This window comes from Epinephelus lanceolatus, chromosome 7, assembly GCF_041903045.1.
Source record: "Epinephelus lanceolatus isolate andai-2023 chromosome 7, ASM4190304v1, whole genome shotgun sequence".
In the NCBI taxonomy this organism is placed as follows: Eukaryota; Metazoa; Chordata; class Actinopteri; order Perciformes; family Serranidae; genus Epinephelus; species Epinephelus lanceolatus.
The window spans coordinates 18146365-18169490 of NC_135740.1; the positions used below are offsets into that span (position 1 = coordinate 18146365).

Sequence of the window (23126 nt, forward strand, 5' to 3'; positions counted from 1 at the left end):
ATTAATTTAAGTACAAACAATCATTTGTTTTACAGCACATTTGGAAAGGACTAGCGATTACACACTGCATGGCCTACCAAGATAACCACATCTAAACATAATAAACTGGGAAGGCTTTCTGACTCTATATCCACACAGCACTGACTATAAATATTTGCCTTTTGAGCACAGAACATAATAGCACTAATGGCCAGGATACAGGTGCTTTTTAAAAGTGGGTGCTCACACGTCAGAGACAAGGGAAATAAAATATTGTGTTTACTATAATTACAGCTCCTGAATGGGCCAAAAGAACACACCGGTGTTATCATTGTCCACACGGGCCACTCTAAAATATCACATTAACGTTTGGGCCTGACTCAGGAAGCGAACCAAAGAGCAAAAATAAACTTGACCTTACTTAACTGATCCTCCAGTACAACATCTGAGACTCCTATTAATGCTGAGAGCACAGGGGGGTTGATGTAATGAAACAAAAACTACATGAGTCAAACATTTGGATAGACTTTTTTTTATTTTGCTCTGAAAAAAAAAATCACATAAATAAAAATCACTTCAAAACTACAGGACAGGATTTGAAAGGGTGGAACACTTTAATTCACATTTTTTTTTTGCGCTTGACAGCTTAACATGGATCTGAGGGAGTTTCTCCTCGAATGAAGGTAAGACAACATGACATCATATTCATACCAAATTCTTGCTACAGTGCATTTGATATTTGACTCCCTTTTTAATATAGTTTCTTGACAATACAAGCGCTGAGTGCACAGTCTGTATGTCGCCTTTAATCAATACATAACCAGTGCAGTGTATCATGACGGCAGGCGTCGATCTGATCTTACAACAATGAGGCAGAACACTAATGTGGCCTGAAGATCCCCAAACCTGCGGGATACATTAGGGTGGGGGTGAAGTGAAAGAGCAGTGCACCACTGACGTGCCTTTGAGCAAGGCCCCCCGACTTCTACAGCAGAGCTGCTTGGTGGCTGACACATCCAACTGGTTGTAGTGGGCAGCTTCCATGTGTGTAACTGTGTGAGTGTGAGCAGGGCGTTCCTGAAAAGCACTGCTCTCAATCAATAATTTCAAAAAATACGATCATGTCTATTCAACGATCAATTCTTTAATCACAGTGCTATTGATCATCTACCGAGTGCCAAAATTAAAGCCAGTAATCAGATAGTTTTATGCATCATCCCCCTTTTTTTTGCAGGAAATACTTAATATCTCAAGGAGCTTCTGCATTGTTTGCTTTTCTGTTTCATAAATAAATAGTGTCCAATAAGAAATATAAAAACAACTGTAACATCATTATTTTAAAAACGGTTGAAGGTGGTTAAAATCTCTATAAATACAGTTAGCTTAAATAAATAAATTAAAATTATAAATATACTGTTTACTGTACACAAAAAAAGATGGACTTGTGCAGGAAAATACAAAATGCTGTCTGTTGAGAAAAAAATTGTTAAAAATCTTGTTCAGTTCAGTCTGACACGACCTCTTTTTTCACACAGTCAAGAAGCAGCGCAGGGTCTAGACGCGTTCCTTCTTCTTCTTCTTCTTCTTCTTCTTCTCATTCCTCCGTGCTCGTCACCTAACTGCTCTTCACATCTCCAGTCCATCCTCGGGGCCGTTAGTATTCCAGTTTCAGGTGGGCCGACTTCTTCTGAGGCCTTCAGGAATATGTTCACCTGCCCTTTTTACATCTGAACGTCTAGCACAGGGTTAGAGGCAGACAACAACCTCTGTTCCCTTCTTCATGTACGATCCTTTTTCCCTCCAGGACCTCCTTTTGCAGTTCACTTCTCTTTTTCTATTTTGAGGTAGAATTTCCACATCTGTGCCTAACGTGGAAAAAAACAAAGAGAGGCAATGAGCACAACTTTGTTTCACTGAGGCAACAAAGACGAAAGAAAGATGGTGTTTGCTGATGTGCATGTTCCTCACGACTCACCTCTCTTTGTCTCTTCAGTGGTTGGACGCTAAACCTAGTTTGACCTTCTCTTCACTCTCTACATCATACGCTCCCCGCTTGTGAAACCTGTAGTACACAAAAGAAAAAGGAGCTCAGTCAGACTATTTTCTGTGTCTAGCTATGACAAGTATCCTAAAAAATCTATCTGTGTGTGTGTGTGTGTGTGTGAATGGTTGTTAGTGAGCCTTCTCTTACCTGAGCAACAATAAAAGGCCTATGATGGTGAGGCACACGGACGACAGCACCACAGCCACCACTGCCAGCGCTGTGGTCCGGTTGTAGCCCTCCTGGGGTTTCTCCAGGGGTAACGTGAAGAACTCGCACCTTTCCCCGGAGTAGCTGGGGTGGCACCTGCACACAGGACAAAGAGGGAATCGGTTTAGAGGCTGATAATTTGGTGATAATCTGGAGAGGGGGAAATGATGAGCAGATAGATGCTGATACTTACACACAAGACGCGGCACGGATTTCCCTCAGGTACTGGCAGGTGCCGTGAATGCAGAAATCTTTGTACTTCCTCAGGCAAGGATTCCTCTTCTTCCCCTTGCCTTTCCCCCTCTTTCTTCCCTTTCCTCTCCTCCTGTTTCCTTCGGTGCTTTCAGCCTCCTGGATGGCAGACGGGTCTTTGGGTTTGCTTACCATGGCAACTAGACCAAAACCAGAACAGAAAAAAAAAAATCATTTTATGACCTTTGTTGAGGAGGCGAGTAACAGTGGTGAGGAATCTGAGACAATGACAAACTTCCTTACCTCGTGGCAACTCCTCATAGTCTCCAGACAAGCCATCTTCATCCTCATCTTCATAATAATAATCACCGTACTCCTCCTCATCCTCGCCTTCCTGGCCGTACTCCACTGTTGTCGCTTCCACGCTTCTGCTCTCCTCCTCCACCCTCCTGTTCCTGGTTGTGTCCAGGTTTATAATGGCTGTGTGCCGCTGCCTGTCGCTCTCATACCTGTCCACTGCAGCACCGCTGGCGGGTCTGGACACCACTGGAGAAGAGAAAAAGTTTAAAACGTTAAAATTGCACATAAGTTTGCTTTGATAGTCTGTAACAGAGCAGATCCCCCAAAACCACCCCAGAATCACTTCCTCTAGGGGACGAGCCATGCTCACAGGTTAGTGTGCCAAAGTGGGAGGACCTCTGAGGGCAAGTTGAAACATGTTGTGCACCAGGAAGCTCCAGGCGGGATTTTTGGCTTTCAGTGCAATCATGCTGATCCCTATTGGGAAACACACAAGCTCAGATCCTTAGGGGATGGTAGGTATGCAATGCCTTGCTCAGGAGCACCTTGGCAAAGCGGACACCGGCTTGAACTAGAAAGCCAGGCCCTCCCTCTGAGAGAGACAGCTTAGATTTGTGGGCTTTGGACGGGAAATGCACCAGGGAGGCAAATAGAAGTTGGCATCTACTCCCTGTGTCTCCCACACGAAACGCATGGACAGACAGTTAGCTAATGTGAGGCAAGAATATGAGTTAAAAATAAATGTATCCAGTTACATAAAGCATGCTCCAAAATAGAGAGATGACCCCATTAGCTCCCGAATAGCCTGGCATCATGAAAACCGTTGCCTTAAAGGTTATAAAGTTTACAAGTGACAGCCCGGCCATGCTGGAGGGGTTTACAGTGATAACCAAGATGAGACGGTGTCTCACAGGTAGGACACACACAGGATATGACAAACAGAATGAAGTCACTCAGCAAAGATACACAGAGAGAGAAATGAACACATGAAACTCACCCAAGGCGTGAACCAGTAAGAGCACAACACTGAAAATCCTCATGATGTCCAAACTTCCAGTGATTTTTAGGAAACAAATGTGATGATTTATAAGATGTATTCCGTCCACTTGTTCCGCTTCTATAAATTCCTTCCCTTTTTTCGCTTCTTTTTTTTTTTTTTTTGTCGGTGTGTTTTTTGTGAATTAATTCCGCCTGTTTGCGACCTCTTGTCGTTACTTGAGAGGACCGCTGCGTCCCGGATGTTCCAGTGTGAGAGGAGCGGAGTGAAGGAGCGTCCCGACAGAGGCACCGCGGTATTTATGCCCCTGCGCACTTCACCACGCCTACAGACTGCTGCTGCTGCTCACAGACTGCTGGGAGGAAATGTGTGAGAGGATACAGTCATATGCTGAACAAAGTGTGGACTTCTGTCATAAAGATAGTGGCACATTTTAGTCATTAATTACTACACTAATTAATGGATCATTATAGTAATGACTGTGGTGTGCAGCTGCAGTATACAGCTCCACTTAAAATTCAAATGAGAAACACTGATGGTCACACTGGTAGGCATTACTAAGGTATTAATATTTTAGTACATGTGATTTTTCCTACTCTTAAATGTAGGCAACACCCTGTGTCAGTTTCTGTGGAAGTTGTTTGATGATATAAGAATCTGCATCTTCATCTTCATCTTAAAGCTTTCATCTACCTTAAGTGGTCTTGTCTTTCAAAACACTGACTGTCATTTCCATAAGCCACATGTTGCCCCTTTTTTAAGAGTTTTACAAGTATTTAATGTCAAGGAAAACATGGTCTTACTATGATTTTACTGTTATGGCACAGATGGTCCATGTACTTTAAGCTCCCTTGTTATTAGATAGATAGATAGATAGATAGATAGAAAGAAAAAAACACCAAATAATAAACAAAAACAACATAAAATATTTTTTTCCTTTCTTTAAAAAAAAATTAAAACCTAAAGTATAAAATATGTGTCTTTTTATTTGTGTTTAAATTTTACTATTTTACCGACCTTTTAAGATTTACTTTTTTTTGGGTCACCCATTCACTCACACTTGCAGTCTACACTGTAACTCTAGGGATTCAGTGTTGTTTAATTCAGATGAGTCCAGTGTCCTCAGCCCACACTTACATATCGGAGTGCAAAGTATCCCTCACATATCATAAAAGTAAGATAATTAGTGATGTTGAAAAATGGTGGGTTAACACACCTGATAATACAGAAAAAATACTGATAACTGCTCGATCCAAGCTGGACTTTTGGGTTTCTTTAGGCCTATGAATAATAAAAAACACCTTGTAAGAGGTTCCACAGGAAAGTAACGCACAGCTTGTCTGCGCCACCATGTGGTGAAACTAGGAAGTACAGCATGCATGCTCTCAGTACTTGGAGAGGATCTGGATGACGTCTTTAGAGAATATTTGACCACTAATTAGTTTTACGAACTACAGTGCCCTCCAAAAGTATTGAAACAGTCAGTCCAATTCGTTTACTTTTGTTGTCGACTGAAAACATTTGGGTTTGACATCAAAAGATGAATATGAGACAAGAGATCAACATTTCAGCTTTTATTTCCAGGTATTTACATCTGGATCTGATACACAACTTAGAAGATAGCATTATTTGTAATGGAACACAAAATTTTTAGGTGAGCAAAAGTATTGGAACATATAAACTTAAAATAGATTAAAGTGAATGAGACTTAATATTTAGTTGCAAATCCTTTGCTTTCAATAACTGCATCAAGCCTGTGACCCACTGACATCACCAAACTTTTGCATTCTTCTTTTGTGATGCTGTTCCAGGCTTTCACCACAGCCTCTTTCAGTTGTTGTTTGTTTTGGGGGGTTACTCCCTTCAGTCTCCTCTTCAGCAGGTAAAATGCATGCTCTATTGGGTTTAAGTCTGGAGACTGACTTGGCCAGTCTAAAACCTTCCACTTCTTGCCCCTGATGAACTCCTTTGTTGTTTTGGCAGTGTGTTTTGGGTCGTTATCTTGCTGCATGATGAAGGATCTCCCAATCAGTTTGGTTGGATCTTTCTTTAAATTAGCAGACAAAATGTTTCTGTAGACTTCTGAGTTCATTTTGCTGCTGCCATCATGTGTTACATCATCAATGAAGATGAAAGAGTCCGTCCCAGAAGAAGCCATGCAAGTCCAAGCCATGACATTACCTCCACCGTGTTTCACAGATGAGCTTGTATGTTTGGGATCATGAGCAGATCCTTTCTTTCTCCAAACTTTCGCCTTACCATCACTTTGGAAAAAGTTAATCTTTGTCTCATCAGTCCATAAAACTTTTTCCCAGAATTTTTGAGGCTCATCTCTGTACCTTTTGGCAAATTCCAGCCTGGCCTTCCTATTCTTCTTGCTAATGAGTGGTTTGCATCTTCTGGTGTAGCCTCTGTACTTTTGTTCATGAAGTTTTCTGCGAACAGTAGATTGTGATACCTTCACTCCTGCCCTCTGGAGGTTGTTGCTGATGTCACTAACAGTTGTTTTAGGGTCTTTCTTTACAGCTCTCACAATGTTTCTGTCATCAACTGCTGATGTTTTCCTTGGTGTACCTGTTCGACGTCTGTTGCTTAGTACACCAGTGGTTTCTTTCTTCTTCAGGACATTCCAAATGGTTGTACTGGCTATGGCCAATGTTTGTGCAATGGCTCTGATTGATTGTCCATCTTCTCTCAGATTCACAATTGCTTCTTTTTCACCCATAGACAGCTCTCTGGTTTTCATGTTGGTTCCACCTCTAAATGCAGTCTGCACAGGCAAAACCTATCGTACCCAATCTGAAACTGAGCTCAGACATTCAGTGCTATTTATTGTTTGAATAATCAATGTAATTGGGAGACACCTGGGCAACAAAACACACCCGTCAGTCACATGTTCCAATACTTTTGCTGTCATGAAAAATGGGTGGGTTCAAACAAAAGGTGCTATCTTCTAAGTTGTGTATCAGATCCAGATGTAAATACCTGGAAATAAAAGCTGAAACGTTGATCTCTTGTCCCATATTCATCTTTTGATGTCAAACCCAAATATTTTCAGTCTACAACAAAAATAAAGGAATTGGCCTCACTGTTCCAATACTTTTGGAGGGCACTGTACATCTAATTATTTAGTGAGGCAGTTGTAAGATTAATTATTTCTGAATAATTATTCTTCAGAGACTTTTTTATGTAACTTTATTATGAAACTTAATTCAATTCCTCTTAGAAAATACTTGTTTTTTCAATATTTTTTCTAGTTCAGATTTTGGTCAGTGCTGCACAGTGAGTCCAGTTTAATATTTAATCAGTCTGCTCTTTACACTGAGGCCTGCAGAAGAACCTGAGCTTTGCTCTGGGTCAAGGCCTCAAAATGTCACATAGATAGGACTGATATCTGCAGACTTGCTGCCACATAGTGAACCTATAGAGCCTTTGGTGACCCTGTGGGTCTGAGGCCATGGGGCAGCTGCTCACATTGCATGGTTGGTAATTTAGGCTTGATTGTCAAATACCATTTCCTGGGAAAAAAACATCCTATTTGAAATCTACATAGTAATGGTTTACTTCCATCTGTAGTCTACAAAATATAAAATCATTGGTGACAGAAGAAATTGTGGCAACAAAAGAAAGGGCAACACCCTCACTGCTGGTCTGAAGTTAGGACACATATGGTTCAATGAAGGACTTAATGAAATAAACACCAAACAACTTGTACAAACACAGTATGATCAGCTACTGTAGTGCTACTTGTAATACTTTTACCACGAGAAACTGGAATGTCATATCTACAAAGAGGAAGAAAGGAAGCAAAACACACCATTACAATAGGAAATGTTATTGGTGCTGTATCGGGGAAATGACGTAATCATTTAAGGAATTAGTTAATAGAGGATGGAAAGTTTTTTAAGGAAGTGTATGTCATTTGTGAGAGGAGAGAGGGTGATGCAAAATAAGCACTTGGGGGGGGGGGGGACATTCAACTTTAAATTGTCTTATTTGTATTTATTTTAAAAACCCTCAGAACCCCTCAAAAACCTGTGAGTGTGTTTGAAAGGCATGTATTCTTAAAAATCTCACTTCTCTGATAAGTGCAGACCCTATTTTCCGTTTATACTGTACTGCACCGACCATCCAGTCCAGTAGGTGGCGGTAAAACACCTGTAAACTGACTCCCTAACAGCCAATAAATCCAATGAAGAAGAAAAACGTCCTGACAGCGCGCGTGATTGCACTGGCCTGGTCGCGTGAACACCGGGGGAGAGGGGAGGGGGGACAAACATGGCCGACGAGGCAGGGGAGGTAAACACAGCTGTAGAGGATAGCGAAGCAGAACAACAGCTAGATGAGCCCGAAGTTTCGGAAGCCGCGCCCGAGGCCGAGTCCGGCGGCAGCGACGGGCAGGAGCGGACGGAGAAGCCAGCTCCGGCCGCGACGGAGAACAGCTGGTCGGCTCCTATCCTGTCTCTGGCTCGGAAGGCCACGGAGACGATTAGCAGCGGGGTGAGCTACGCTGCTGCCCAGAGACACCCCTCACAGTGTTCCGCTCCGAGCTCTCCGCTGGAGAAAGAGCCCGAAAATGAGCTCAACAACACTTCAAAGAAACTTCCAGGTAGGCGGTGACTGCTCAGAGTAACACTCCTTATCTGACCTCGTTATGTTATAAAGTATTGCAGCCATACAGTCCATGTCACTACTTCCTCTTGAACTTTAGGTTAGTTAATTGTCAGCTGTCATGACGCATGACTTCAAGGCTTGGTGAGCGTGCATAGGATCACACCACTTCATGTAGTGTTTATGCTGCATTTCAAGAACTCAAGCATGTATGACATCTCCTCCAAGCCTGCGTCTGTATGACTGATCTTATTGCAATGCTTTCTCTTTGCCTTTCATTCTTTTCCTTTTTTTTTGTAAATTCAGTCTATTATTGAATGTTTTTTAAGAACTTCAACACAAATAAGTACAAATGACAAAAAAAATAAATACATAAACTAAAAGAGCACATACTAAGCAAAAGCACAGCATAATCTCTGCAGTGTTTATAACATATATGCACAGCACCTCTCCTTGTAGCAGCCATTAATGTGCATTTGTTTATATACTTGGGCAGGCTGACACCCGTCCTGCAGTGCACAGTACCAGGATGCATCCAAACCTTATCTACAGATCAAACCTGAAAACAAAAAGAAGTCCCTGTGGCACACCCAAAGGAAAACACAAAGGCCCAATCCCTTCACCTGCATATTAAGAAATAAGAAATATTAATTTCACTAACTAAACATGACACATACATGCACAAAGCAAATACGTTTCTCAACAGTACACTATAATTTCTGGCTTCTATGACATGTTAACACATTTTCTAACAGTCAAAAACTGATTCCAGACATGCAAATATGATTCTCTACAGCAGGGATGTCAAAGTAATTTTAGTTCACGGGCCACATACAGTCTGATTTGATCGCAGGTGGGCTGGACCAGTAAAATCATTGTGTAATATCCTATAAATAACAAACAACTTTTTTTCCCTTTATTGCTTTAAGAAGTACATTTTAAAATTGCTAATCCATTTACAAAACAGATGACGAACAGCCTGTGATGTCTCCAGAAGAATAAATGCAATTTCAACTTCAGTTGCAGCCAGTCATTCTCTCATTACATGTGCATTTTTTTTATACATTTCCACTCCTGTGTAGTCATTCTGACATCACCACACCAAACTAAAGTGAAAGAAAATAACTGTATTCTGGTCAGGGTGGAAAAGCCTCTGAAGCAGCATTTCACATGAGGAAAGCAACTCAGTGTTAAACTTGCTCCTGACACCTGGCACCTCTTAGCCCTCACAAGCGCATCACTATAGGTGTGCAAGGTCATCCAGAGGGCTGGATTGGACCCTTATGTTTGACACCCCTGCTCTACAGTTATGCAGGTTGGCTATCAACTGATGTGTTCTCTGTCATTAACTTCACCTGTGCCTTGCATTCTTTACAGTTCTGCCCCCCAAAGACCCCATGGCAATAGAAAGGTCCAACCTCCTCAGCATGATGAAGCTGAGCATCAAAGTATTAATTCAGTCCTCCTTAAGTCTGGGCAGGACACTTGATTCAGATTACCCTCCTCTGCAGCAGTTCTTTGTCGTCCTGGAGCACTGCCTCAAACATGGGCTGAAAGGTGAGACAGTCAAGAGGCTCACCCTTTTTTTTTTTTTTTAACTGAATTAGTTTCTATTAAAAGTGATCCAAATAAATGTCAGTGCTCTTACATTTGTTTTGTTTTTTTCTTTTCAGTCAAGAAATCCTTCATTGGTCAGAACAAGTCCATATGGGGACCTCTGGAACTGGTTGAGAAGTTGTGTCCAGAGTCTGTTAACATTGCCACAAGTGCCAGAGACCTGCCCGGCATAAAGTATGCTATTGCAAACCATTTCCCAGCATACCTGCAATGTAAGATATGCTCAAACCTATTTGATAAGTGTTTGTGTAATTGTATTTTTATTCTCCTTTGAGGACCGGCCTGGGGAGGGCAAGGGCTTGGCTGCATTTAGCGCTCATGCAGAAGACAGTAGCTGATTACATGAAGGCTTTGCTGGACCGCAAAGATCTCCTGAGGTTAGTAACCATAATTATTTTGTACAAGAATATGTTCATGTTCATGTGTCAGATACTAGTTCATTTTTAAAACTTATTCTTATTCAATCCCCTCCATGTCTGTCTCCTCCTAGTGAGTTTTATGACTCCGGAGCATTGATGATGGAGGAGGAGGGGGCAGTGATAGGGGGACTGCTGGTGGGCCTCAACGTTATTGACGCTAACCTCTGCATTAAAGGGGAGGATCTTGATTCTCAGGTGAGTGGCTGACAGGTTTTGTAAGCCTATACATCCCAGCTGCTGCATCTCAGTTTCAATATGAGAAGAGTGAAAGTGGATACACAGTCATGAGTTTCTTTTTCCCATTTAGGTGGCAGTCATCGACTTTTCTCTTTATCTGAAAGACGCTGCCAACAGTGAGACTTCAAAAGAGTGAGTGCTTGCATTCAGATGGATTGAGCATCCTGCCTACACTGCCTTTTGTTATATTATTTTAGTTTGAACTGTAGCGCCTGGCATGATAATAATTCGATCCCAAACAGACCTGATGCTTACTCAGCCAACATTGTTATTCTTTCTCTCTCAGCGATGCCAAGATGACAGCCATTTTGGATCAGAAGCACTACATTGAGGAGTTAAATCGTCATCTAAGCGGCACCGTCACTGACCTTCAGGCTAAGATGGAATCTATTGAGAAGACCAACAGCAAACTTGTAGAGGAGGTCAGACACACCGTGTGTGAACTGTTGTGTGACTGTGCTCGTAAGTGTTGGGTGTGACACATTTTTGGATCACCACAATCATCTGTCTACAAAGAGGGCTTTCCTCTGTAATGTAAACACGTCATCGGTGTATATTAGGTGTGTTTCACATGACTGATGAGCGTTTATTTTCTTTATCCTCAGCTGACGGCAGCGACAGACAGAATCAACTCTCTGCGGGAAGAACAGGAACAGCTAAGAAAGGAGAATGAGACGATCTTGCAGTCCAGCCAGAAAAAGGAAGAGGTCAGAAAGCAACTAGAAGCATCTGCAGTTTGGGTTGGGAAGTGAAGTGAAGTTAAGCTCAGGAACTTGGGGATTTTTGCATCATTTTAATATAAAAATCAAAACTTTTAAAAGTGAACTTATTTGGGAGGTGGGGTAATACACTTAAAAAAAAAGCAATACTAGGTCTTACGGCATGTTTTTGTTAAAGTATACCCACTTAATTGAACTGTACACATTCAGCAGCGCACTCTTCCATTACAGGCACGTAATGCACGTTTGCCAGCATACTGTCACATAGGAATTCAGTGAAATAAAAACCTCTGCGTGCACAGCGCATTCTCCCGTCACATGTTCAGACAACTCTACTGCACTGTTTGAGTCAAAGGAGCAAATACTCAAATCCAAGTTTCCATTATATCACTGAAGTGAATATATATTTAAAAATAATAATATTTCAATTAACAAGCAGATAGTAGCCTAAAGCACAGTACAGCGTTAACAACCTGTTGACGCCTGCTAGCTAGCTGTTACCATGTGGCACGTAGCATGCTGACAGAGGAGTTTTAATTACTTACTTGCTCGCTAGCTAACTCATGATATGGCACATCTCACATTGTTTGTATGTATTTGATTTCAGTTATTTTTTCATTAATTCCAATAACTTACCTATATATTCCATTTAATACCCATAGCAAGTTTCCCCCTAATTTCCCAGAATTTTGCAACCCTAAATGCAACTAAACCACTCCTAATTTACAAAAAACTGTATGGTGTGTTGGTGTTTTTCCAGGCAGCCCTTCAGGACAGCCAGGTGGAGCTGGAGACGTACAAACAGACTCGACAAGGCCTGGATGAGATGTACAACGTGGTTTGGAAGCAGTACAAAGAGGAAAAGCGCATTCGCCAGGTCAGGTATCAGTTGACTGTGACACTATATCATGCATGTGGCATGATGGGGGTGGGGGGGGGGGGTAGAAGCTGGAGATTCTTTTTGGGTGGGAGGCATCGTCTGGTTGTCTCCATACTGCAGTTAAGAACAAAGTTAAACAGAAGCCAGCAGTGTGAGTTCTGTGTGATGAGTCATTTGGCCTCCTGTTAGCAGAAAATTCAAAGCTCATTTTTGTGGCCTGATTAGACTCTAGAACTGAATTTGACTCATGCCTTTTGTACGTTTGCAATGCATGATGTCAGGAGCTGGAGCGTGAGTTGGAGCTCCAGGTGGGCCTGAAGCAGGAGATCGAGGTGGCCATGAAGCTGCTAGAGAAGGACACACACGAGAAACAGGACACGCTGGCAGCCCTGCGGCTCCAGCTCGACCAAGTCAAGACTCTGAACCTGCAAATGTTCCACAAAGCTCAGGTAGAAACATGTGAATACACCTTTTCTTTCTCTTGCTTGGCCACTCAGACAGAACACACATTAACACAACCTATGTGGTTCTGTAGGACTCAGAACGTGAGGCAGAAAAAAAGCAGGCGGAGGCTGTGCAGCTTGAGCAGAAGATGGATGAAATGGAGAAAGCCATGATGGAACTCGAGCAGAGGTACGTGTTGTGTATTTTTCTGTTTCTAAAATGACATTCCTTTAAATTAATATTTTCCTTCTTGTCGTTTGTGCATCACAGACTTCAGAACTCGGAGCGAGAGCGCAAACAAAGCGACCAGTCAGACAAAGATATGAGGGTGGAGCTGGAAGGAAAGGTGGATGCTTTGCAGAAACAGCTGTCTGACCTGGATACACTAAGGTAAGACACACATTTGGAAAGCATAAAATTGATACAGCACAGTCCCATAAACCTACAAAAGAGGCACGAAAAATGACATGACTATAAATATGTTCTGCACATGGAATAAAAGACAAAACTACCAGAACACAGAAAAGACAGTCTATAAAGGATGAGATTTAAAACTACTTTGGCTAACGTGTTAATGCCATACTGATGAGCAGTTAAGTAGCTCTTCTTGGAAGTATATCAGCTAACACTTTATTTAAAGACTATTAAATCTTAACTGCAGATAAGATACAAGCTTAGCTTTTAACTTTAATCCATCTGACACACATTTAAAACATCTTTATAGGTATTAGGTTTGATTTTTTTTTTTTTATTGTCACAGTCCAAATCAAGTCATTATTAATGATATATTCGGGGTCTAAAAAAATCTGCCATTCATGGTATGTGTTTGAGTCACGTATCTGGTCCCCCATCTCAGATTTTTACAGTTATCATATATAGATTGATACTTTAAACCTGTGATCCTGCACACACACAGGCTGGCGCTGGCTGTAAGAATCACCATGTCTCTTCTGTATTCTCAGGCTGGGTTTGGAGAATGAGCTGCGCACTGAGAGGGAACAGAGACAAAGCCTGCAGAAATCTCTCCAGCGGGAACAGGACAACAGCATAGAGCTCCGCACACAGCTGCAACAACTCCAGGGCCTGCACACGGTCAGTGTCACACACACTTACACACCGAAGTGTGCAGAAGTCCTTGAGATCATGTGTATAACATCCAGACACGGACACAATACAATCACTTTGTAAAAGGTGTAAAAGTGCCTCTTTATCAAAGCTGTTGTGTTTGAGTTAATCCTTAAATTCCATCCTAAGTCTGCTCCAGGATTAGTTTGGTTTGATGCTGTAGTTTGTTTCCTGTTATAATGTTTACATATGTAATATATATACATACATATATATATATATATATATATATATATATATATATATATATATATATATATATATGTCAGTATTTGTTTTGTAAATGCTGTAGCTCAGATTTTGCAACAGCCTCAAGAAAAGATTGTTCACCTTACTTCAATTTCTCCAAAGTATTGTGAGCAAATACTGATAATCCTGCACAGCACTGTGATGTAATGGTGCCATTCTTTTGTGAACTGTTGGTGCAGGAGCTGCAGGATTTGAAGCATGAGAAGCAGCAGCTGCAGCAGACGTGTGAGCAGCAGGAGCAGGCTCTACAGGAGATGGGACTGCATCTCAGCCAGTCAGTACTTCTCATTTATTGTCTTCTTTTGCTTTCTGCTAACTATGTGCACCATTTAATGAGGTTTTTGCGTTGCCTTCGCCTTTGTCAAAGGTCTAAACTTAAGATGGAGGACTTCAAGGAGGTCAACAAAGCTCTGAAGGTAAAATGTGAAGACGTAAAGAGTAGCGCACTTCTACAATTGATGCCATAAAATTGAATAAAAAATCCTGGCAAGTAACATGCTGCACGTTTACTGCTCCCATCAGGGCCACGCCTGGCTGAAAGATGATGAGGCCACTAATTGTAAGCAATGCGAGAAGGAGTTCTCCATCGCACGCAGAAAGGTTGGCTCCTTTATGACTGCATTTTATTTGTGCTTCTAGATACTCATCTTCACAGTAATAACAATAAACTGTTGGGTTTGTGTCGCAGCACCACTGTAGAAACTGCGGAGACATCTACTGCAACAGTTGTTCCAGTAACGAGCTGGCCTTGCCCTCCTACCCTCGGCCTGTGCGGGTGTGCGACAGGTGCCACTCCCTCCTGCTGCAGAGAAGCTCGTCCACAGGTTCCTGACAAAAGACCTACAAGCTTCAACGTTTCTACGAGAGCTTTCTAACACTGCACATACTCATCCACTATGATTTTTAACGACTCGTGTTTGAAAAACGTCATCAAATCTTGGGGGAAATGTGATTTGGTGTTCCATTTCCACTGTTACCTGAAATTCAGGAACATTAGTTCATCTGTATTAAACAAGGGGCCACCTTTTAACACTGATGGGATGAGTGATGTGTGTCAAAGGGATAGTTCACCCCAAAATCAAAAATATATGTTTTTCTCTTACATGTGGTGCTGTGTATCAGTTCAGATTGCTTTAGTGTTAACTGCAGAGAGTTGGAAATATCGGCAGTCTTGAATATGTCTCTGACACACCAAGCCAATGGTCAGCCTGTGTTTCCTTTACTGTTGGCACAAGTCAGCACTTGTCAGCTGCAGATTCAGCATGTTAAATTTGTGTCATAGCAGCAGCTCAGCTCAATGCATGAGAACAGAAACAGAATTGAGGAAGGCAAATTAACAGCTAGAGTCAAGAGGGCGTGAGATGTTAAACTTATGTTGGGTAAGATCATTTTTTTAGCCAATTAGATCTTCAGCAGAAATGGTTCATAATGGGTTGTTATTGTTCGCTAGCACATGGTAAATATCCTTTGTTATTTTAACAGTGGGTTGTTTTGTTGTAGTGCTTATGGGCTAACTAGCATCTTGACTACATCATGTCAGTCTTTGGGTTCCCTTTTTTGAATGATGAATATAGACTACCGCCACCTGTTGGTATGGAGAGAGCCGTTGTAGTTGTATGCAGTGAAACGTAATGGTTGACACACAGGCGACATCAGGTGACAACAGTTGGCCTTCATTGCCACTAATTCTTTGATGTCTGCATTTACTCATGGAGGAAAAGCATCCTCCTTGGCTGAGCTGTAATGTTAGCTCGCTGAGTCAAACTAAGATGCCCACTTCCTTATGTGGTGGGTGTAGTTTGGCAGAAAGAAAATAGTTCCTACATGAAACAGCTAGCAAGGTCTGTGGATTATCATGAGTAACCAAGTCGTGATTTCTGGAAAGAGACATTGAGTCTTCAAATACATTTGTTAGTGCTTTGAGCACCACAAGCTGAGTGCCATCTAGTTCTATTATAATCCCAGAGAAGGCAGCCCTCTCTACAGCTGATATCTCAAACACTCAGCAACAAGATTGATAAATAGAACTACAGGTGAGAGGAAAAGAATTTGTATTTTTGATTTTGGGGTGAACTGTCTCTTTGAAGATACTCAAGGTAGCCTGGAGGTTGAAGTAGTTTAGGATATTTATGTGATCAATGTTTCTTTGGGCTGGAATAACATCAGTTTTACAATTTGGCATCATAAACTGACCATTTTAAGTGTGTAACTTTTCTAATTCAAACTGTGGATGTAGATTATGTTGAGATCCATCAAGGTTCCTGTTGGTTTCTGAGGGTCACTTGTGTGATCTTTAGTATGAACTATTCATTGTACTTCACTTTGATATAATTCCAACTTGTCATACATCTACTCTGTAATAATTTTCACAGCTACAGCGCCACTGCTGGACACATGCAAAATTATTGTGTAAATGACTGTAGAATGTTAACAAATCTAACTATTTTAGAATGTATTATTACGACAGGGTTTTGCGGATTGTGTCAACTGCAACAAAGCCATTTTCTTAATTAATTTGGGAATGGTGACCAAAAGTTTTTTATCTAGATATTTGTTAAATGAATAAAACCTCCTTTTTTGCAATGCTTGTTTCAATTTAGATATTCCAGACTAGTTTTTATTCACTTTGTGCACAGGAAATACAAATAGCATTTGAAGCAGTAGAAACCTTCATGTCAGCAGATTTGAAATTCACTTGCCCTTGACATAGCCCTCATCCAGAAAACAAAAAACGCAGAACTGTCAGTCACACTGAGGAAAACAAAAAACATGCTCTGACCATGTAAAGTCTCAAATTCAGATCAACATTTTAAGTGGAAATAAAAGGGCTTTACACTATGTAGAAGGTGAAACAAGGTCTAAACATCAGAAGATACCAAACATATTCTGAATTTTCTTCTTTGTTCATGCACTCAGACATTGAAAGTAATGTTAACGCCACCAGCACAGGATTAGTTAACTTTGGGGAACAGCCAGGTTTGTGGAGAACGGTAACACAAACATAAAAAGAAAAAACAGCACACTTCCTGGAAATGAAAATTTAAAGCATGGTTTCTGTGATGTGTCAAACCTGTGAGGAATGGGGGAGACAAACAGCGCTTCTCTGACACCCGATGATCTCACTTTCTCTGAAGAGCATCCACTTAAAAAAAAATTACAAACCCTACCCCTCAGTATTTTCAAAACAACCTCACCTGACCCTACCCTATGTTTACTAGGTGAGACTTGCGTTTCCAGTCCTTCCAGCAAAATGCTGAGTTAAAAAAACACATTGAATTAAGGGGGAAAAAAAATCTACATTCCCCATCCCCCGCCCAGTCCATTCATAGAGCCTCTGCTTCCTCCTCCTCCTCCGCCGCCGTAGTAACTGCTTCCCATTCCGCCCTGGTTACCTAACAAGAGAGAGAGAATACACACTATAGGACCGAGGAGTTCCTCAAGGAGTCATACATAGAAACACTACACTTTTGTCCTGCAAACAAAAATATTATGCCAAGGTTTCAGTCTAAGAGTTTGCTGTGATGCATAGTAATACTTTGTGTGTTGAGAGAGCAAAAGGTTGCAGTTTAGGGCGGATCATGTGGAGGAAACCTATTATAACAGAGCTGACACTCACTGTAGTCACTGTAGCCGCCCATATTGCCCTGGCTGCTGTATCCTCCAGAATACCCTGAGCTCAGCTGCCCTCCGCTGTAAGACGACTGGTTCCCTGTAGAGAGGACAGATCCCATCAGGCTCAAGAGGACGTTACAGACTCACAATTATTCCTTAGATGTGTCCTGCTGATTTTGTGAAGCCAAGCATCATCAAGGCCAGAAGATTTTTTTTCTCTTGGTGCGAGCACTTCCATTCACACAGACTCAAAGAGTCTCACGACCGCCATTACTGAAACTCACCCATGCCACCCATCATCTGGCTGCCGTATGCTCCGTTACTGCCACCTGCTGTTGAGTTCAAGAACAGTTCCACATAGCGGTGTTCTGAGGAGCAGAGAGAGAAACCATGAACATCATGATAACATCTATATGCAGGGAGGAAGTGGTAAATGTCACTTAAACTCACGCATGTTAGCTTTGTCTTTGGACATGGCTGCCACAGCATCCTCGTGTGTTGCAAACTCTACATCCGCCTCCCCAGTTACCCTGCCGTCTGGACCGATCTCAATATGGACCCGCACTGGATTCAACGGTGAGAAGAACTAAGACATACAAACAAGGACAAATTAAACACGTTTATGTAAGTGGAACCTTAACATCTGAAATATACAGAGTGAAGAGAATTTAAGCAATCCAGTTGTTTTGCAGATATTTTGCATTTGGTACTCCAACTTACATTGTAGATGTCTGTCTCTGTGGCTCTGTACGGCAGGCCCCTCATGTGGACACAATGGCCTGTTGTACTCTGGAAGGAAGAGCCGCCATCGCCATACCGTCCATCCGATACACCTGACCATTTATAATCAAGATTTACACAAGGTCTAATGAGGACTTTACATGCTAATCTTTGTCATTCTACTGCGCAGTGTTAGTATGAAGTGACACAGGAAGAGTTATTACCCTTAAACAGGTTCATATCACTGAATCTGATTTCAGTTTATCTTCAGTCCACTTGACACCCACCTCCTCCATAGCCCCCACGACGCATTCTGTCATAGGATCCCCCTCGGCCCATCATGTTGTAGCCGCGACCACCCGAGGGCCGGTCATAGGGGCCAGGTCTCTGCATGCCCATGGGCTTCCTCTGGGGTTCGTAATGGGTCCGCACCTCAGCGCGGCTACTCTTGAAGATCTCAATGTACCTAAGAGCATAGAGATACCACAGTGAGGGCATGGGGAATAGACGAGGCACGGCTGCATTTGCTCAATACTGATGAATCTGGGCTATGTAGATGCTGTCATGGTGTAGTCCATAGGTAGTAATATCTTTGAGTGCTTAATGCTAGTTGTTAAAAGAGTAGATAAAAAGAACAACTTGTTAACTGAGTTGCAAAATTAATCTGTCCAAATTGATAAGGGCCTCATTAACTTTTACACTTTTCTTATGGTTACCTGAAGTGAGTTATATATCTGATTTAGTAGAGTGTCCTGTGTCCTTGCCATGACAGCCATTGTCCTGGTTTTAGAGGAACAGAGAGAGCTCCAGCCCTTCTGCGTCTCGCTCTAAGCTTTACCTGTGACAAAGGGCTCCAGATCCATGTGTACAGTGGCCCTCTGATTTTATCACCAGGGAGACTCCTTACCATTATGAACGTGGACTGATGTTTAGTGCTGAGACACCATTTGTTCTCAAAATTAAGCATGTGCTCTGATTCACGTCATACTGGTGAATGGTGCCCAAGCACTAATCTTCCCATTGAACAGTGTGAGTGTGTGGCGTATTTGGATCTAACATGACAATTTGTCTATGTGTTTGTGGTAAATATTACAAATATGCTTGAATGAGCCAAGAGTAATGTGGTGTCCGTTTTGCATTTGGTTCAGATGTTGAGGGTGCACACCATAAGAAAAGCAACTTATCCAGCCAACCAACCAACCATCCCCACCTGTGCCCTATTCTTTCCTTGTGTTTCTTTAGAGCCTTTTCAGCTATATCCTGTGAAGCAAACTGCACGAAGGCCTCCCCCGTACTCCTCCCCTGGATGTCCACCGGCAATGTTATCCCATTTGGCACGATTTCCAACCCTTCAACCCAAGGACAGATAACCCCAGCAGGGGACATATTAAATCACATGCCCAATCACAGAGAGAACTTTCTCTAAAGAGAGATAGAAAACTTATGGAAAACTCTATACATCATCACACATACCAGTTCAGTTTTTAACCAGTGACTGGCCATTTAAACGACTTATAGTTACTGCACTTTGGGGATAAAATAGAAATGAGAGGATAGAGGAAGAATATGGAAAAGGGCACTGTGTGGGACATCGGGCTAGTATTGGTGTGTTGATGAAGAGAGAAAAAGATCCTGGTGGGTGACATGAGGAAAAATTACTGTTCACCAATTAGGAACTGATGCAACACTTGCCGTCTAGTGTGTATAAGAAAAATGCATTTAAAAGACAAGGGTGTGAGTAAATGGGGAAAAAAGAAACAATGATACTTGGGTAAGAGACTGTCTGATCAGTGATGAGTGGGACCCATTCCATCATTAGTAAATTACCAGTAGACACAGATCACTTAAACACTTCATTCACGGTTTTACATCACCAGACCCAATTAAAGAGGAAAAAAAGTGATGAAAATGGGTTTATGATGAATATGATGGGCAAAGATGGGAAAGGGTGTCTGCATAACAGAATCCTGCTGTTGAGCTACACAAAGTCTTCAAATAGTTCCTCCATTTAAATTCTATGTAGCTTCCTTTTCTGGCGTCATTTCCTCACTTATCACAAATCCATAAACATGACTAATTTTACTATGCTATTATGTAATAATATACAGTAAGTTAGAATAATTTTCCAATATCCACTTCTACGTAAATTCAGATGCAAGTCTTGGTAAGTGTCCACAGGAGAAAGGAAACAAGAAAAGGAAGATGAAAAAATAAAAAATAATTAAATTAAAAAAACCCGTATCACTAACATTATATCAAGAAGTTAAACAATTGCGCACTGAGCCTTCTTACCTGAGAAAAACTGTACTATCTCCTCCTTGCTGCAGCCGAAAGGAAGGCCTCGGAGCCGGACGAGCCCATCTCCTGCTGTTTCTGGACAGTTTGGACCGGTGTGCTTCATGACCCAGTCCATCTCGACATTGTTGGATTTAAAAACTATCACAGGACATATCAAAATCAGCCATCACAGCATAAACCTCGAACAATTAACAAAGGAGTCATTATCTGTAAGAAATTGTACACACCCTCTACATATCTGTGTCCCATAGTTTCCCTGTCCTTCTTCACCGCAATCTTCAGGTCTTCCTCTGTCTCCAACTCCACAAACGCCTCTCCGCTGGGACGCCCCTCTCTTGTGTAGGTGAAGTGGATGCCACCTCCATTGTTGATGATTTTGCAATCTGCATTTGAAATTCAAATGATCAAATCAATTCCAACTACATTAATTGCTGATGTATTTGCTGAAAATGTATAATTCATGTATACATACCTGAGAAAAATCTCTGAACTTCATCCACTGAACAGGACCAAGGGAGACCCCTGATGCGTACTACATATCCCTCATCAGCCATGACTGGTCACAATCCCTTAAGAACAAAAATATAATATTATAACAAATGTAAAAGATTAGCACATGCTAGAATACAGATAATGCATCCCAATCAGACATCACCAGCGCCTGTACAGGTGGGTAGTATGGATACAATCCTCTGTAATGATATTCATCCCGCTATAAAACAGGCTTCTGCACCTTTTTCTGATGTAATGTTCATATCCTCAGTTTTGGTGCATCACTGTTCCACTTGAGAAGCACTTTTCTCTGTGTCACTGCTTTAAATAGATCCCCACAAGCATGTAAGTACACCGTGCCTCCCATCCATACGCCAGTAAATCCCAAGAACACGACTTTTTATTAACGTTACAAAAGTGGAAACACTCACCTACATATGAGCAATTCACTGATATTTTAGTACCATACAACACTGTTAACGGTTAAACAAAAAGTTTTCTTTCTCCAATAAATGCTAAATGTAAATGTTTTGGTAAATGTTTTTAATTTCCATTTAACTTCTAAAAGGTAAAAGGGTACAAGATTTCCCTAAAGACAATAGTCTTGTAAGCGAGTTGCATGGTGGGCCTGAGTACATTAACTGTTATATGTAAATTAGTTTGCAGCGCCATCTTGAGGCCGCTCAACGGTGCCTACCGGGAACGAAACTAACGTTTATCAAAAAACTCATTGTCGTGTCTTTACTCTGCTACACAAAAATGTTTCTGTCTACAATTATTAATCGAAGGGAATTCACACAACCGTCTTATTCCCAGCTCTTCATACCTAAAACCCTGAGGCGAGCACTTCATAGAAAGCGCGAACCCAGTCGGTCCCAGCTAGCGTTAGCGACACAATGTGCAACGTTAGCTACGTTACTTACATTAGCCAACATTTCTACTAATTGAAGCGTTTGAATAAAAGTTTATAAGTTACCGGAAGCCGAATTATGAATTAATAATTAGGGACCTCATTCATTTTCGACGGAGTGAGTGGCCCTCAGCACGCTCACTACCGCACCCAGACACAAGAACAAAAGCGGCCCTCTCACCCGGCGCCATGTTATTAGCGTTAACTGTTAGCTAGCTCTGACGTTAGCATACGCTAACTAACGGTATTATAATGTAATATGGTGAACAAACCGGTTGCTATGTTATGCTATTAGCGTACAGAAACGTGGCATTGTGTTTTAGATAAAGAAAATTAAACGATAGTAGCAATGATCAATTTACCTGAAACAAACGTAGAATCAACACGCCGGAGTATGTATGACCAGACCTGCGTGATGCAGCTGAAACCTTCTGCTGGGTTGCCAGAACTCCTCAACTATCCCTCTTTCAGGAACTACTAATACATTATAATAGACACTTAACAAATCTTTGCCAACATAAAAACATTATTCAACGTGATCAAATATCTTAAATACCAATATGAGTATCTTTCTTGTTCTGAATCGTGTCCATTTTTAATTATCCCAAGTTTGCTGAAGCTCATGTACTGTGACAAAATGGACAGAAAGTGTAGGTTTTTATACACATCTGGCAACCCCGGCTGCGTCCACGCCCTAAAACGATGACGTTGTCGCCCAAGGCCTTGGCTGACCGGGTGCATCTCCTGGCCTTCTAATCCAGGTTACCCTGTTTGTGTGGTCAGTAAATTGTAATGATTCTCAGCCCCTGTCAAGGTAGAACATGTGTAGCCTACTTCATAGGCCACATTTCACAAGGCCAAACGGATCTAATGCTCATCAAAGTCAACTCAAAAATTATGACAAACAATATTTGACACTAAAACCCACTTAATAAGACATCTCATAGATTTTGGAGTTTTGTGACAGTGATGATAATGATGCAGACAATGATGATGATGTGTAAAGAGTAACCTATAAGCTTATTTAGGTAGCCTATATTATTATAACCACAGTAGACCACAAGCCTTGGCAGG

At 41.6% G+C, this 23126-nt stretch overlaps 3 protein-coding genes across 5 annotated transcripts; 1 reads left to right on the plus strand and 2 right to left on the minus strand.

The window, feature by feature from the left end:
* Positions 1 to 495: 495 nt before the first annotated feature.
* hbegfa (heparin-binding EGF-like growth factor a) lies at positions 496 to 3994 on the minus strand. 2 transcript variants are annotated; one of them, XM_033632466.2, is made up of 6 exons: positions 3720 to 3994; positions 2726 to 2968; positions 2424 to 2622; positions 2171 to 2326; positions 1955 to 2041; positions 496 to 1844 (listed from the first exon to the last, which is right to left on the minus strand). In XM_033632466.2, exons 1-5 carry the CDS (start codon positions 3760 to 3762, stop codon positions 1969 to 1971), a joined length of 714 nt encoding a protein of 237 aa, XP_033488357.2. In that variant the 5' UTR covers positions 3763 to 3994; the 3' UTR covers positions 496 to 1844; positions 1955 to 1968. The 2 variants fall into 2 exon arrangements, with proteins under 2 accessions (XP_033488357.2, XP_033488358.2); XM_033632467.2 differs by lacking the exon at positions 1955 to 2041 and having other exon boundaries at positions 1575 to 1844.
* A 3952-nt stretch (positions 3995 to 7946) lies between these two features.
* On the plus strand, positions 7947 to 16603 carry rufy1 (RUN and FYVE domain containing 1). The gene is made up of 17 exons (XM_033632852.2): positions 7947 to 8328; positions 9708 to 9887; positions 10004 to 10121; positions 10223 to 10324; positions 10438 to 10561; positions 10674 to 10735; positions 10890 to 11025; positions 11209 to 11310; positions 12083 to 12199; positions 12484 to 12651; positions 12738 to 12835; positions 12917 to 13036; positions 13609 to 13738; positions 14200 to 14294; positions 14388 to 14436; positions 14543 to 14620; positions 14709 to 16603. The coding sequence occupies exons 1-17, from the start codon at positions 7998 to 8000 to the stop codon at positions 14850 to 14852; spliced, it is 2154 nt and encodes a 717-aa protein (XP_033488743.1). The 5' UTR covers positions 7947 to 7997; the 3' UTR covers positions 14853 to 16603.
* Positions 16604 to 16606: 3 nt separating this feature from the next.
* On the minus strand, positions 16607 to 22537 carry hnrnph1 (heterogeneous nuclear ribonucleoprotein H1). 2 transcript variants are annotated; one of them, XM_033632853.2, is made up of 11 exons: positions 22415 to 22537; positions 21123 to 21219; positions 20878 to 21033; positions 20645 to 20788; positions 19563 to 19701; positions 18640 to 18818; positions 18353 to 18465; positions 18083 to 18218; positions 17917 to 18000; positions 17637 to 17729; positions 16607 to 17412 (listed from the first exon to the last, which is right to left on the minus strand). In XM_033632853.2, the coding sequence occupies exons 2-11, from the start codon at positions 21202 to 21204 to the stop codon at positions 17315 to 17317; spliced, it is 1224 nt and encodes a 407-aa protein (XP_033488744.1). In that variant the 5' UTR covers positions 21205 to 21219; positions 22415 to 22537; the 3' UTR covers positions 16607 to 17314. The 2 variants fall into 2 exon arrangements, with proteins under 2 accessions (XP_033488744.1, XP_033488745.1); XM_033632854.2 differs by having other exon boundaries at positions 17282 to 17416.
* Positions 22538 to 23126: the final 589 nt, after the last annotated feature.